Raw genomic sequence first — 17,697 nt, 5'->3', positions numbered from 1 at the left:
AGAGTCTAATTCAGGTCAAGTATGCCACAACGGTGCGTTTCACCAAAAGCATGTTTTTTCCGTGTTTTTCGTTATAAATCTAAAAATAAATACTTTACTTAATCATACACATTTAGGAAAACGAAGGTGATGTTGCGCTGGTCCCGTTGATGACGCCTCCCTCGGCTTGAATTGCTCGGCGGGCCTCTTGAGAGAGACCACGGATGCTGGTCCACGTCGATTCCTCCGACCCACGGCAGCCGGGGTTCACTGCATGCCGCTGCGCAGGATCTGATTGGCGGCGATGAGCATGACGCTGATGATGAACGCCACGGCGAACGCGCAGATGAGGCTCTTGCGCACGCACGTTTGCCTGTTCCGCCTGCCCGGGTAAACTGCAACAGAAAGAGACGTTTTTTTTGTTTTACGCTCAACGTGTTCGCGGTCAGACAACAAATGCTCACAGCGGACACGCTCTGCGCCAACTCCACTTGGCTGGCGGGCACGCGCTCAATAATTCATATGACAAGTGGATGACGGAGGAGTGGAGTGTCGGTAAAGGTGCAACAGGGTGTGGTTGTGTGGCATGTGATCGCGCCCTTTGCCAACGAGTGTGTAGGAATTGCGTTCAGTAGTTGCAGCACGGATGGGACTGAATTTTGTGCAATAGCGGCGTGAACACCGCTGGGTTGCGATTGGCTTGTGGCGGACGGGAGGTCGTTTAGTCCGCGTCCCTTCCTCCAGACACACATGCAAGGTCGGCACATGGCTTACAGCTTAGAGCCACGTGGAGCACTGAGAGGGTGAACAGGAGTGCTGTATCTGTGGTCGTGTTGCGGTTAGCGCACCGCGCTCACTAAACTATTTGAAACTATTTTTTTTGTTTACCAGGTGAGGCCCACTGAGCTGTATATCTCTTGTTCAGAAACGACCTGGCCACAAACGATAAGTGGCTTGTCACGTGGGAATTAATAGCAACCAAATACTCTTTGTTTTTTTCGGTAAAGTCACGTAGGTAAAAAAATATGAAATTAATTAAAAATAAAAACAAATACATTAAATCACGACGTTTCGGGCGCAACACAAGCGTCCTTCTTGTGCCCGAAACGTCGTGATTTAATTTATTTGTTTTCATTTTAAATTTATTTTATATTTTTTTTATTTACGTGACTTCACCTAAAAAACCAAACAGTATGGATCCTTGCAGTCACGAAAACTTCAAATCTAGAAGCAACCAAATACTCTAAACGCGTGCCGATTCAACTCGGATGCTGAAGTACTCCGTTTGGCTTTGACAACACGTGAATCAGCTGCAACCACAGAGGGTAAGTCAGAAAATCGAAACCAATGAAGCGAAGGGAGTGAAGCCACTCATCCTTTGTCGCACCGGACTTCAAGCAACCAGAGGACCTGTTAGCTGGACGTGCAGCACACCGACCAAACAGACCCACATTGAATTTCGATTTAAACCCCTCGCCAAACCTCCTACGCATTTCACAATTAGTACTAATCGCATATCTGCATTTCCCATAAATATGCTAAATTCCTATTGATATGCAAATTATTTTGTCAAGACGCTCTTCGCCCCTCCATCCCAGCTTAAATAGTCGCTCCAAGCCTGGGGCGTGTCATTTAGACTCTGTCTTCTCGACAGACCTGTTCTACACCTGAGGACGAATGCTTGCGTTGTGGCCGAAACGTCGTGAGAATTATTTTATTATGTTTTATTTTTATTATTTTATTATTTCCATTCTAAGTGACTTTACCGAAAGAACCAAGAAGATGAGACCCACATTGCTTATAATCCGCGTGGATGACCAGCTCGTGTTGAGCTACCGAATCGAATAACACCCTTCAACAAGTTGGAGGTTGGCAAAACGTGAAATCCGAAGCGCCTCGTGCTCACTCCGCGTTCCGCCGCCAAGTCAATGCGATGGACTGGGTCACCGCACGTGCCCCCGGTCACGGAAAGGACCCGATGATGATGATAACACTGGTCAACACACTTTTTCTGGCATATGGTATTCCAACGGTTTTAAGGTAATTTTGGGGTGCTGATTCCAAATCTGGCATCAGTTTTTGTCTATCACATCAGGTTTTTGAGATATTAAATATTGCATTTTCAATACAAACTGCAGAAGAAAAATATTAAATGAATGTGGATATCTACATAAAATTATATTATAAACACACTATCCTAAAAATACAGCACCATATTTTAACACTAAAGCAGTCACTGACCCGCAACAACTTGCAATCATAAGCGACAGAGTTAATTTCGGGTAAAATCAATGAAAATGGGGTATGCCGATAGCATTAAAATGAGATGTGATAGAGCAAATCTGAGATCAGATTTGGAATCAGCACCCTGAAATTAGTCTAGAACAGCTGCAAAAGTCCAGGCCAGAAAAAAATGTGTCTTTTTTTGTTGACCAGTGTAATCCTTCACGAGGATACGAAGTGCGGAAAACGTTGTTTTCCTGATAACAACGAGGGGTCGCAACGACCCATGAAGAGGTCAGCACCCGCAAGGGGAAAGATCTATTGGACGTGCTGACATCGTCCACGTGAGGTCCGCGTGACACCGTGAGAGGGAGACCCCCCCCCCCCATCGTGGTCAAAGTCGATCGCTTAAGTGCGTTCCCAGAGGAACCTTCTTAAAAGTTAAGTAAAGCCGTTACCAGAACCACACGTGTGCTCCTGCTTTTTGTGGCCCTAACAGGGCGCTTAGAAAGTCGCAGTGGAGCTAGAACGCAATGTCCAGGGCACCCATCATTGACTCTTTTTGCTTTACCAGGCAAGGCCCCGCTGTGCTTCGTGGAAATTTAGAGAAGCCAAATACTCTGAACGCGTGGTGTCGATTCTAAATGTGGAGGGGAAAACCGTAGCACCCGGAGGAAAAATTCACGCGACCAGGGGGAGAGAGACACACACTCCAAATAAACAGCAGCAGGCATCAGGGTCGGGATCGAACCCACAGACCTTCTGTACACCAGGCGAGGTAGTTAACATCCCCTAGCCACCGTGATGATGATGAGAGAGACACGCACACACTCCAAATATACAGCAGCAGGCGTCAAGGTCGGGATCGAACCCACGACCTCCTGCATACAAGGCGAGGTAGTTAACATCTCCTAGCCACCGTGATGATGATGAGAGAGACACGCAAACTCCAAATATACAGCAGCAGGCGTCAAGGTCGGGATCGAACCCACGACCGCCTGTACACCAGGCGAGGTAGTTAACATCTCCTAGTCACCGTGGCGCTGGAATACAATAACAGCTGACATGAAATTAAAGCGGACACTTGTAAGTGTGCGTGTCTTTGGCCGTATATGGTGTTATAGCATCAAAGGGGGCGTGTTTAAGGTGTTTTGGATCGCTAATTGTGATCCATAAAGAATATTCTGCCCCCAAAACATCGATTCTGCCCTGTCAATTCGCCCGCTTCTCGGGCCCACCATCTTGCAACTTAAAACCCGCGGTCAATGGAGCAAAAGTGAAGGGTTTTTAATGAGATTGTGTTTTTGATGTCGGTCGCCTCTAACAATGTTTAAGAGCAAGAGCGTGGAGCGGCGAGAGGCGGCGTCGTCGGCAGATTGTAATTAACAATTTTCAGTTTTTGTAAAATTTTGCATGAACATTTTGCACATTCTGCCGGCAAAATCTTTTAGCAGAATCAATAACACGTCATCGATGCCCACGATGTCATGCCCCCTTTCTTCCCTTTCTTTGCCTGGCTGAAGCGTCGTTTTTATTTCAGTCAGCTTTAATCGTATTACAGCCCCGTCTTGCCACCATAACATCTGACACATTTTCCAAAGCGTTTTTTTTATTTAAATTCCGGCCTGTTGCTCTCACGGCTGGATAAAGAGAGAGAGAGAGAGAGACAGAGACAGAGCCAGGCGCCGGCTACACCTACAATACCTCAGTACTCTCAATCAGCCTCCCACGTGCGTAAGCTTTTTCGAGCTTCAACTCTGGTTAGATTCCGAGAAGCCCACGAGGTCGATCTCCTTCGGGGTGATGGCGAGTGCACGGACGAGTGCACTCTCTGGGTTCATCCACTGGCCACTTCCACCGTTTTATGTTCTATGCACAAATGCCCCCTCCCATCCCCCTCTGGGAGTACAGCCCCAGGGAGGGCAATGCAAACGGACGTGGTCACGCTGCATGGAACAATAAAATAGTAAAACGGTCACTACTCTTTGGTTCTTTCGGTAAAGTCACGTATAAAGAGAAAATTATAAATTAAATGCTAGCATACGACGTTTGTATTACATTTCGAAAATTTGCTAGGTTATTTAATTCAGTGTGTCTCTCTCTCTGTCTCCAAATTTTTTCAAGCTTTTACACCGTGCCACTCACCGTGCCACTCATTGACAGGCTAATATCTCTAACCCCTCCCTCTCTCTCCGCCCCTGCCCCCTCTCTCTATTTAAGGCCTCGACACAGAGGCGTGGTTTCTCTGTGTGCCTCTCTCTATGTATCTCTGTGATATCTGTCTACTTATATGTCTGTCAATATGTCTCTGGTTCTGTGCTTTATCTCTCTCTCTCAAATTTAGCATTCTCAGGAAGAACGTAATCAACCAGGTAGGGTGTTGACTGTTATGTTATCCGACTCTCTGTTGTATTACATTACATTTCTAAGTATACTAGATTTGTGTTTCTATTTCATTTATACCTGATGACGATTGCTTGTGTTGCAATCGAAACGTCGTATGCTAGTATTTAATGTATTATTTTATCTTTATACGTGACTTTACCGAAAGAACCAAAGAGTAATTCCTGCAGTCACGAAAGCTCCAAATTAAGTTTGAGTAAAACGGTCGTCCACTCTACCGTGTTCATTACCCTTTCACGGGCGTGCCAGATTATTTCCTTAACCGATGGATGTAATTGCACGCGGTATCAAGGTTTAAAGAAGAAGAAGAAGAAGAAGTTAACCACGGAGCATTGAGAATCTATTGCAGAACTGGCTCAGACTCGGGGATGGACCCGAACGTGAGCCGGTAGCGTGTTCCAGCTCTTTGGGCCGGCGACGCCCGAATCTGCGCTGTCCACAGGCAAAATCAAGACGCAATTTCGCCCCGACAAATTGTACAAAATGAGCCCAACGTGCCGGCTCGTCTCCAAGAGTCTCTCCATCGATCAGCTCCGTCCCACCTCGCCGATCGGCGGCGTACCGGCTTCTACAGACACAAATCGAGTCCCGACTACGACCCGCGTGCGTGGCTCGCGGCGACCCACGTGCTGTGCTCGCGCGTAATACCGCGAGCTCGCTGCGAAAACAACACCGTCGCCTTTGGCGAGTTTAGACATTTGCACCACAAACACATGATGATAATGATGATGATGCGTTCAACCACCTCCTCCAACCGCGATGTCCTCACTAATATACTTTATCACCAACTTTCCACGAAGAACATTCATAGAATTATTATTTTTTAAACAATACTAATAAAAGAAAAAATAAGGAACATCATGATAAGAGATTGTTCATGGGTTTGGCCAATAAAACTCTAATGCAATTAGCAAATCGTGCCAGCTTTGCCCTTGTTTATTGATCGTACAGATTGTGCATTAATAAAGATATCAGCACAAACACGAAAGAGTGCAGAGGTCCTCATTACACACCTTCACGAGACCACAGAGCATTGATCGGAGTCACTCTTGGGAATGATCCCAGCAGTTTCCACTTTTTAGCTAGGTCTCTCTTATCACATCCACAAGCACGGCTCCCTGAAAGATTTTAATTTTGTTTAATATGTGTAGAGATGAAATATTCATCCAAATATATCAGAACTGGGGTTAAAGGGATTATTAGCTGTAAATAAATGACTGTGATTATTTGATGGGTTTTTTTGTTCGGCAATTACTGACAGTCCTGAAAACAATCAAACAAGTCACTTATTAAGATGGGGTGACTTCTAGATTTGAAACTTTCGTGACTGCAAGGATTCATACTCTTAGGTGAGCGGGTGGCTCAGGCGTAATGCCCAATGTCACAGCACAGGGACAAACGATTTTGAAATATTTTTCCTGGTTCAAGTGCTTAGATGATCACTTGAAGTCACCCCATACTTTTAGGTTTTTTCGGTAAAGTCACGTAGGTAAAAAATAAAATTAATAAAAGTAATAATTGAAATAAAATAAAATAAAAAATCACGACGTTTCGAAGGCAACACAAGTCTCCGTCATCAGGTGGGACCATCACAGCAAAATTTACTGTATCAAGTGAGGCAAACATATTCAAGATACAGTAAATCTAGCTGTGATGGTCCTACCTGATGACGGAGACTTGTGTTGCCTCCGAAACGTCGTGATTTATTATTTTATTTTATTTCTATTAATACTTTTATTAATTTTATTTTTTACCTACGTGACTTTACCGAAAAAACCTAAAAGTATGGGGTGACTTCAAGTGATCATCTAAGCACTTGAACCAGGAAAAATATTTCAAAATCGTTTGTCCCTGTGCTGTGACATTGGGCATTACGCCTGAGCCACCCACTCATTTTTAACTTGCGCACAATTTTACCACAGCGTATTCAAAAGGTCACAATAATATAAATCTGAGTAAAGTTCAGAAATGCATTTTACCAAAATGAGCACAATGTTTCAGGCCTGATTTAACTTTCTCTTTCCGGGACGCAGTCAGCAATGAATTTGAATTCGTGTGCTCTGGGCTGTGTAGCACTTTGCGAAAATGCCCTTGGCAATGCAAGGTCACGCGAGGAAACATACAGCAAGCTGACTCCTGTACTTTTTAAACGTACGTTCCGAATACATTATTTGTATTATGGGCCAAGTAAAAATACATATAAAATGTATTTTTTTGTGAATGGAGGGCTCTAGCAAGGTATGTCCGTGGGATAAAACAGAAAATAAGGATGTATTGAGCCACTATTGGAAAAAAAACCCACTTTCAAGGTCCAAGGCACACATTTTTCTTCATATCTGTAAGTTATATAACAGCTCTGAAGAATCAAACAATATACATCTCACGAGCGTCACGCCTGTTCATCTGCATTCAAGTAAATACGAAGGTGAGATGAGATTTCGGCAGAAAAGTTTTAAATGCAAAAAGCCCCCTTTGCACCCTTTCCCAGATCCCATTGCGTCTCAGCTCCCAGTTATGGGTGGTGGTGGTGGGGAGGGGCACGGATGTTGGCTCAGAGACATCGCCCACCACTCCCCTTCCCCTTGAAACAAAGTCTCCCCACCCTGTTCACCCCCCCGCCCCCACTTCACAAAGCGCACCGTGTTTAGATTATGCGCGTCCACTCCATGAAGCAATTCCTTCAGCTGTTTGCAGTCCTCCAGGTCAAACAAAACTGCGAGGGGGTGTAGAAATGCATTAAATTAATTGTTCAAATGGAATTACCGATTTATCCATTAAAGCCGCAGCGAGTCGTATGAATCCTTCAGGAGGGTCATGCATTGTCTTTTTTTTATTGTAAGCTGCTTTCAATAAATTAACGACGAGTGTGTTCATTATATCAGTGGGAAGAAACCGGAGCGCCCCGGGAAAGCTCACACGTGCGGGAAGGCAACATTATATCCCCGTACAGATGGAAGCAGATGGCGATTAGTCCACTTGCTGTACCGAATACTTTCGATTTAAAGCTTTCGTGACTGCAGGGATTCATCTTCTTGGTTCTTTCGGTAAAGTCGCGTAGAAGGGAAGTAATAAAATAGATGAACCGAATACTCTATGTTTTTTTCGGTAAAGTCACGTAGGTAAGAAATTATAATAAATTAACTCACGACGTTTCGGAAACAACACAAGCCTCCGTCACCAGGTGTAACAGCAATTTTACTGGAGCAGTTACACCTGATGACGGAGGCTTGTGTTGCTTTCGAATCGTCGTGAGTTAATTTATTGAAATATTTTACCTACGTGACTTGACCGAAAAAAATCAAAGAGTATTTAATCCTTGCAGTCACGAAAACTTCAAATCTAGAATTTGCTGTACCGCCTACGCCTGAAGAGCCAGGGTTATGGCACCTCGATGCCCACGGAAAGGGAGTTTCACAACATTTGTGTGACCCACCAAACCCTCGCTGCCCCTAAAAGTGATGGATTACAGGCATGCGCCACCACCAATGGGGATAGGAGAAGCAGATGTGAAAACACAAACAGATAACGTCAGCACGTCTGTTGGTGAGGTTGTACAAAACATCGCCTTTCGAGCAAAGCGTCCAAACTCTGGTGAACGAGTGAATCGGGGGCATGGGTGTGAGGGGAGTTTTATTTAGGGAGATGACGGGGAGAAGGGAGATGTGAGTCGACTCAGGGCAGTGGTTCCCAAACTGTGGTCCATGGAGCTGTGGTGGGCCGTGAGGCTGCTAATACATGGGGGGGAGGGGTCCGTGCAAAACAAGAAAATAACAATTCGAATTATAGCATCCTCACCAAGGAAATGTACAAATTTCAATTAACTAGTGGAATCTGCGTCTGGTGGTGGTCCACGGAATGTTCGGAGGCTCAAAAGAGGTCCGCACGCTCAAAGAGGTTGGGAACCATCTTATTGGTTCTTTCGGTAAAGTCACGTAGAAGGGAAATAATAAAATAATAACAGTAAAACATAATAGAATAATTCTCACGACGTTTCGGCCACAACGCAAGCAGCATTAAAAAGAAAGATTAGATTTAAGAATTTTTTTTGTTAATTGGCAATCACACTTATGAAGCAGGATAAACCCAGTCACGTGGTTCTCTCATCGCCAGCATAGCAAGGGCAACACGTGACACACCACGAATAACCAACGCGAGTCGGTGTAGCAATGGGAAGCTTCGTAGCATTTCATTATCTCCACGTTAGCTGCTGGCTTGACACCAGATCTTGGGAGCCATTTGTAGCAATGGTCCCGACGAGTGCACTAAAATGACAACACAATGCAATATGCCATCTTCGGCAGCTGGCTAAGAGCATTTGCAGCCTCTGGCCTCCTCTGTCGCACAAACATCCGGGTCAATGCCTCAATTTTGTACTCTCGCAGCTGTACCCCTGGCTATGTCTTATAAAGTTTGACAAAAGTATGTTCTTTCTGTTCCACTTTAGTGAACGATGATTGAAGCAAACTCCCCAAATACATTGTAATGCTTACAGCCACAGTTTTCTCGTTGGAACATTCTAAAAGCCTTGAAGCAAAACCCTTTGCAAAACAAAAGTTAATTGGGGCGAGTGCATTATGCAAAGCGTTTCCAACGACGTGGGTTATTGTTGAATCGATGTTTGGCTCTGCGATGTGTTTTTTTTCGGGTTGTGTCGTGTGCTGTTTGCTCGTTAGGTCTGACATTTGGCCACGTGGTGCTGGGAGCTTTTCTTCAGGAGCTGTATTTAATGGCATTCAACCGAATTCACGGTCAATCCCCGAGATTTCACTCCACGTGCTCGGAGCTTCTTCAAGTGGAATTCAGTTCCCGGAGAAGCTCACAGCACGTGGAGTGAAAACGTTTGGTCACCGCGCTGAAGAACCGAAAAAGCACGTCACGTGTACGTCACCATATGTTGAACTTCTTCCGCACCGTACGTAGCCAACCGTGCTAATCGGCGGTGTGGGGGAAGGACAACAAGCGACGGCGCGTTCGTCACTTGCTGTTGATGCCTGCAGTTCGTTTCCGGCAGGCCACCCTGGTTATCACTGCAGCTGTGTACGCGCCACCTGCTATACAGTGATCGTAAAGGCTCCCGTGACCTCATTCCAAAAGAGTGGGCCCATCGTGAGCCATGGTCACGGGTCCAAATGTTCCAATATTAGAAAAAAATAAATCACCCACAAATTACTCAGTTGGGATTTTACTCACAGCAGCATCGCCCCCTCCCTCCACGCCTGTAGAACTATCACAGACTGTCGGTGGAACGTATAGCACCTTCGTTTGAAAACACATTCCTGTGGAGGGAGCTGGTAGGAACGTTGGGTTGCTCGGTCAATGGCCAGGATCAACGGCCGCGTGGTGTATTCCGTAAATATGCCCGACTGTGAGGGCGGGCACAAGCCGGCGTGAGTAGGTTAAACGTTGAGTTTTATAAGGGCATCACGGGGTGACCAGCCCCTCCCAACCCAGCCCCACCCCTCCCACCCCCCCACCCAGCTCCACCCTCCCCACCCAGCTCTTCCCCACCCTCCCCACCCAGCCCCTCCCCACTCTCCCCACCCAGCCCCTCTCCACCCTCCCCACTCAGCCCCCCCCCCTCCCCACCCAGCCCCACCCTCCCCACCCAGCCCCTCCCTGCACGACGGACACAATAATCCCCTGTGGGCTGGTGTAACCAGGAGGTTCCTACCAGTAAAAGCACGGCGTGAGCGCCATACGTAGTAAATTATTATTAGCAAAACATCAGAGAGATAAAGTGTTCGCACTGCACCCTGCCGGTGCGATCCAGGCCGGGTTTACAGGTGGGACAGCCTCTTCATGGCAGGCGATTCTGCCGCGCGCAGTAGCAGATGCAATCCCCGTCTCTCTAACCCATCATTCTAATCCAGTTCTGGAGCACAGATGGACTCTGCAATTCTCTAAGACGGGACCAGCACGTTCAGCACTTGGGCAAATCATAAAGTCGGGTCAAGTGCATCCATAATGTATTGTTGTTATCGCTCACATTGCAGCTGTCGTTAATTTGAGCAGTGATGTCTAAATAATGAGGCTTTGCCTTGTCTGTGAGCTATTCATTCGGTCGGATCGTAAAGAGCTCAATATCTACCCTCGCTTAACTGCCAGAAATCAGTTTCTCAGCCTCTAAATAATGAGTTTATGAATATATTATGGTTCACACCGGAACAATTATTTACAATCGGAGGCCCCGCGAACGATTTGAATGTCAATGGCACTCTTTACTGTAGATGCGCAGAACACGTTAAATATTTGAAGAGGGTACTACATCGTGGTAATCACACATACAACGTACAACAACATCATCTACTACACATTTTCAAGGTCAAGTTTGGGAAAGCAATACTATACATTTAATTAATTAATATTTACACAAATATGACTACTTTTTGGTGGGAGCAATTTTGTTTCTCAAATACAATGTGCTGGTAAATACAAAAACTCTGTCTCTCATTCCACACCTCTGTGTCACACCTCCCCACACCTGAGTCGTGTGAATGCTGTCTGCCGACCAGCATCCGGAATGCACTGCTCCTTGAGTCAGATTGGAAATTGGGATGTGTTTACATGAACTGTCCACCTTGTTCCTACCATCATCCCTTGATGGGTTCTCCACCGACGTAACCCCCCCCCCCCCCCCCATGATGTTGGGCACATTTCGACTGACGATGGCTGATAATCTCCTTTGCTGCAGTCGAAACATCTCGCCTGTTCAAACAAAACGTTGGCATGCCCCATCGTGTTATCTTGTCAAGTGCTCATATTACCGACGGCTCAATAAGCGTTCCCTCCTGAAGTTAAATCATCAAGGGGATCCACGTCTCAGTAGCTCAATGAGGTCCACTGCATTAAAATGAGCTGCTGCGATGTAGTTGCGTGGCTCAAGGGCCAAAGCACTGAGTTGGACTCTGGCTGACATCCCGCCTGGGCTGGAATACGAGCAGAGCCATCTGTGATTGGTTAAGCGTAAGCTGTTCATCATGGTCTCAGCTCAGGTCACCACCAATGAATACACGCATAAATCATCACGATACATGTTTTTTTTTGTTCAGGCAATTTGAGACGTTTAGTTGATTGACATGCAGGGCATGATAATGTGTGGGAGGGCATTATGAAAGCGGCTTGTCGAAGTGACTTCAAAAGTAGATGTCATATTCCAGGCCCGATCTCTAACACAGGGTAATAATACACTTCTAGCCGCAATTCCAAATGAAAATTGCTCTGTCTGATGCAATGATGCAGATACTACAAACTTTATTTTAAAAGATTAGGGCAGGTTTTTTTTCTTTTCAGCTGTCACCACCGTCAGATAATCCACCCGACGAGTGAATGAAATCATAACGATCCCCTCCGGCCAACGTACCATCCACCTGTGCACAGTAGTTCTCCGAGTTCTCCATGTTGCTCCCCTCCTCGTTCATGATGATTGTCTCGATGTCCTTCATCGTCACCTGCTCGCGGAACGCGCTGAAGATCACCTGCTTCAGCTCCTCCAGCGTCATCTGCTGCACGTTGAACTGGAACACAGGCACAGGGGACGACGAGAGCTACTCTCAGTGCAGCTGCAGGTCACGTGACTGGCGTGGGGCTGCCCCCCCCTGGATCACATGACTGACATGCGGCTGCCACTGACTCACGTAATGTGACACTTGCAGGGCCCGGATTCGCATTTTTGGGTGGGAAGGAAGCTTCTGGAAATTTTTCAGAGGAAAAGAGTCATATCTTCAAACAATATTGGCAATATATATTCTTGGTTCTTTCGGTAAAGTCACGTAGAAGGGAAATAATATAAATATAAAACAATAATGTTTTATATTTCCCTTCTAATAAAATAATATAAATATAAAACATTATTGTTTTATACTTATATTATTTTATTATGTCCCTTCTACGTGACTTTACCGAAAGAACCAAGAATATGAATCATGCAGTCACGAAAGCTTTAAATAAAAAAAATATTGGCAATGTTTAGCGACGCGCGTGTTTCAGTCCTGTTTTCTTCACAGTAAAATGCTGACTTTCCCAATTTCAAGGGATGGAAGGTTTTAGTGTGAATTTCTGGGTGAGTTGCATGTTGAGCATTTTTTTCTCTCTCTCTAAGTTCTTGCCACACAATGCCGCGACCATCTTTATACGTTGAATAATCAATTCAAGTTGAATACTCAATTCAGCTCCCGAAGATGGCTGTAAGCAGTTGTCTATGTGGCGGTGGGAAGATGTTAACTCCCTCGCCTGATATACAGGAGGTCATGCATTCGATCCCGATCCTGACACCTGCATTTTTGGAGTTTGCATGTTTTCCCCGTGGTCGCGTGGATTGTTTTCACCATCCTCCAGTTTTCCCTCCACATTTATAAACACACGTTTAGAGTATTTGGTTTATATAAATGTCCACATGATAGGGCACTTCGTTGAGCTATCATTGGTAGCCAGGTCGCTTCTGAAAAATAGCTATATATATCAGTGGGCCTTGCCTGGTAAAATAAAAATAGTTGAAATATAGTTTAAATATCCAGAGAAGGAATGCCCAACATGCGGCCCGACTTGGAAAACCATGCCAGGATTACAAGAAGCTGCGAAAACAGACTCGTTAATTGTGAATGCAAGATCATTCTTTTGTTGTTCTCACCAAAACGTACGGGTACTTAAATGTTCCTCGAAACAAGTTCACTTCGGTGAATGTAGGTCCGAGTCAAATCAATTTCTAGCAATCGCTCAATGTCAAATTTCCAAAATGATATTACTATCATCATTTGTAAACAGTATTCGCTTTTGTCACCATGCATGTGCTGGGCAAGTGGTCACGTATCGCTGTTTAGCAGTTATATCCTACGAATACATTTATTTTTTTCTTCAGAAATCTTACGTGTAGACGATATAAGTTGAATATGAAATAAACTTTTTTTTTTAATCATAACACGTAAAGAGATAAATGACATGTACGCTCTGTGCAGATACATGACAGGGAAATGTATTTTATAAGAGGTGAAATTGTTTATATGTACCAGTGTCAGATTTTCTGCAAAAGGCCAGCTTTAGTTGCTGCACCACGTGGCAGCGTCTGTCTAATTATATGACCAAACACATTATCACTAAGTATCGAGAGAGACACCATACACTTCTAGATTTGAAGCTTTCGTGACTGCAAGGATTCATATTCTTAGGTTTTTTCGGTAAAGTCACGTACGTAAAAACATTAAAATTAATAAAAGTAAAATAAAATAAAAATAAAATATAAATCACGACGTTTCGGAGGCAACACAAGCTTCCGTCTTCAGGTGGAACCGTCACAGCCACGACAGCTGTATCAAGTAAATGACCCATTTACTTGACGGAGGCTTGTGTTGCCTCCGAAACGTCGTGATTTTTATTTTATTTTACTTTTATTAATTTTAATGTTTTTACCTACGTGACTTTACCGAAAAGACCTAAGAATACACCATACACTGCTTTACTATTACACAGGCCTTTGCAGCTGTGCTGCATCCAGTTTCTATGGAAGCCCGTCGGCTCGTGGAGTGAAAACGCCGGGCATTATGCCAACAGAACAAGCGGTACAAACCCGACAATACATCGGAAAGCCGTACATTGCATTGTATCTTGTGTTTTTGTTTCTTACTGCCGGGGGATGTGTCTGTCTCTGGGATATATAACTCTGTGATGTGCGCAAAAAAGAAGTCCTGCGTCTGTACACTAAGTCTGTGATTTGCAGCTTAAAGGAGATGGCACGTTTCCCTACACACCAGCGGTTCTTCACCTGCGGTGCACGTGACCTCTAGGGTTGCGAGATGCCCTTTCTGGGGGTGCGCGAGACACGGCCAGATTTGTTTAGAAGGTAAATCATCGAAAACACAAATTAAGCGCGGGCACGTAAGTACAACTACTTTATTTCATCAAACACTATGCATTTATTAACATTGTACATTTTTCTAAGATTGCGAACTAAAGGTGTGCAAGGCTGCAGTAATGTACTCTTAGTTTTTTCGGTTAAAGTCACGTAAGTAAAAAATTAAATTGAAATCAATCAAAATAAAACAATAAAAATCACGACGTTTCGAAGTCAGCACAAGTCTCCGTCATCAGGTGGGACCGTCACAGCCAGATTTGCTGCATCAAATCTGGCTGTGACGGTCCCACCTGATGACGGAGACTTGTGTTGCCTCCGAAACGTCGTGATTTTTATTGTTTTATTTTTTATTAATTTCAATTTCATTTTTTTACCTACGTGACTTTACCGAAAGAACTAAGAGTATGAATCCTTGCAGTCACGAAATCTTCAAATCTAGCTGCAGTAATGGTTAAGAACCACTGCCCTACATGTTCTGAGCAGTCACCGTTGTTTACAGTAACACACACTTACCCAGCAGTGACCTGCGAGATCAACCACTTCATTTAAATCACCACCTAATGGTAAGTTAAGTTCATGCCATTATATATATATATCAAATGGACCGTGTGTACTGAAGTGTATATTGCGTTTAAGAAATGTAACAATTTAACCATCATGTCGTATAAAAATGTTATTGCGGTACTATTTTGTGTAATTGAAGCCAAGCCGTTTGATTGCACGTTGAGAGAGACGCAACGTTTAACTCAGACAGCTTAACCGTGGCTCTTCAAAGTAAATAACATCTACCACAAAATGTAACAACAGCAGTGACATTCTGCCAAGTTGGACAGGGCGATCTGGTGCATCTCTATAAATCATACCCAGACGCGCTCCCAAGTGGCACGTGCGTGCTTCCATTCAGGCTTTTCAATCTCCCCATTTAATTATACAAACCGCACCGAAATTGCATGCTACGTGTGTGCGTGTCTTCATTACAGCATGGCATACACGTGCACAATACGGAACATTAGCAGGAAAAACTTTGCCCGACGCATTTACAAAGTCCACGTTTTTCGTATATACGTTTACTGTTACTTCTGCCCTGTCTGGAAAAATCGTGTGCTCAGCATGCTGCCTGCACAGAGACACGGCGACTGCCCTGCTGGTAAAGTGACAGCCAGTTGCACCGGGCCTTCGCTTGACCTTTGCAGTGGGACGAGGGGGCTTTCACGACGGACCGAAGATTTGTGGATTAGAAATAAAAAAGGGCTCTCGTGCAATTTGCGGGCGATTTCAGAAACGTCTTCGTGGTCGTCAGCTTGATGCCGGATTATCTGGAAGGTCGCGTGCAAAAAGGGGTCACTGTGACACAATATTTCGATTTAAAGCTTTCGTGACTGCAGGCATTCATCTTCTTGGTTCTTTCGGTAAAGTCACGTAGAATTAAAATAATAAAATATTATTTTGTATGATTTATTTTTATTATTTTATTATTTCAATTCTACGTGACTTTACCGAAAGAACCAAGAAGATGTGACACAATATTTATTTATTTTAGCTATCAACTGAAGAACGGTGCCTTTTTCCCCCATCATTTCAAGCGAGAATGCAATTTCTTTAAATTTTCCTTTGCACAATATTCTGCATTGGATTTAGAATACTTACTTTTAATGTTTTTTTGTATAGCATATATATCGATGTAATCATAACAGCTTTAAATCTTGATTATAATGATTCATTATATTAGAAATAGCTACATTTTAAGTAAATTTCTAAAACTAAAGATTTAACAAACTACAGTAAAGTTCCGCTGTATAAATCGTATCTGGTGCCACAAATGGTAAGCCGTAACTTTGGCAAATGTTTCCCATCTTTCGAGGGCCAAAGCTCAAATAATGTTCCCACCTCTACGTGACTCAGAGATGCGAGTCCTGGTTAACCATAACTCTGGTTGAACAGGCTGAAGTTGAGGCCCTACCTTCCAGAAGATGGTGTCAAACTCACTGCTCAGGAATCCGTCTGGATTGTCAGCTGCCGTGAGCTTGGGGCCCAGCAGGGTCATGAACTCCTCAAAGTTCACCTGGCCATCACCTGAGGACGGCACAACACAGCAGAGGTCGAAAACGGGTTTTGATTCCTTACCCGTACCCGTACCCGGCCGCACCGGGGTCGCAAACCGGTACCCGTACCCGGCCGGGTACCCGTACCCGGCCGGGTATGGGTACCCGAATGCTACCCGTACCCGTACCCTACCCGAAATGAGTGACAAACGGTTACTCACCGGTGACTCACGGTCTACCCGTACCCGGCCGCACCAGGGTCGTAAACGGCTACCCGTACCCGGCCGGGTACGAGTAGCCGGGTATCGGGTAGGGTACGGGTATCGGGTACCCGGTTGCGACCTCCGCAACACATTCACAAGAACCATTGACGCGATGGCCGCTACATTATTTTACTTGGCAGATTTGTGACGATTATTTGTTTTCTTCTCTCCTGTCATTTTCAATTAACTTTGACCATTTCATAAATCGCGCTAGCTCGTCACTTCACGTTGTCAACCAACTCTGCTTGAGATTTTTCAGTCCCATGATAAAAATCTGTGCAGCTGGCCAGGAATTAAACATGTGCGGCTGCAAAGGAATACAATTTGTACAGCTGCCCAGGAATGAAATCTGTGCAGCTACCCAAGAATGAAATCTGTGCAGCTGCACATGAATGAGGTGGACTTTTACTCACGCACCTCTACAGGAAGCAGCGGACAGGCAGACCAGCCCTGTTCCTGTTCATTATGTTGATACATTTCTTTAGCCGACTCACGCTGATTTAATATTTTGTAAATACACGTGACCTCCATATTAAATTAAATGCACTTTAGCTGGAGAGAAAACAAGTTATTCTGTTTGTTTTTGTTCTTATAATCCTGGAGCTGGTGTAATAAAGTGGCCACATCAATATGGGATTAATTTATTGTGCATTCGTTGGTGGTTAGGCTGAAAATATCAAACCCCGCTGCCGGTTACAACTTGTTTCACCCCCTTAGGGCAATGCAAGGGTCACACCAAGGATTTAAAGAAAAGCTGCCTGCGACAGGACATTTGGGATTATCTTCTTGGTTCTTTCGGTAAAGTCACGTAGAAGGGAAATAATACAATAATAAAAATAAAACATAATAAAATAATTCTCACGACGTTTCGGCCACAACGCAAGCAGCCGTCCTCAGGTGAAGAACAGGTCTGTCGGAAAGACAGCGTCTGAATGAAACACCA

General features: G+C 44.6%; 1 protein-coding gene across 1 annotated transcript in view; it reads right to left on the bottom strand.

The window, feature by feature from the left end:
- Positions 1–246: 246 nt before the first annotated feature.
- LOC144731019 (calcium-binding protein 7-like) overlaps positions 247–17,697 on the bottom strand; it is a 64,054-nt gene continuing 46,603 nt past the window's right edge. Inside the window, exons 3-5 of the mRNA XM_078611982.1 lie at positions 16,410–16,522; positions 11,966–12,119; positions 247–374 (exon numbers count right to left, since the gene is read on the bottom strand). Of these exons, the coding sequence (XP_078468108.1) occupies positions 247–374; positions 11,966–12,119; positions 16,410–16,522 (395 nt within the window). The remainder of the gene's footprint in view (positions 375–11,965; positions 12,120–16,409; positions 16,523–17,697) is intronic.

Source organism: Lampetra planeri, chromosome 37 (genome assembly GCF_965212315.1).
Source record: "Lampetra planeri chromosome 37, kcLamPlan1.2.h2, whole genome shotgun sequence".
Lineage (NCBI taxonomy): Eukaryota > Metazoa > Chordata > Hyperoartia > Petromyzontiformes > Petromyzontidae > Lampetra > Lampetra planeri.
Note: the sequence above shows the minus strand (reverse complement) of the source record. Positions and strands in the feature narration are given on the sequence as shown.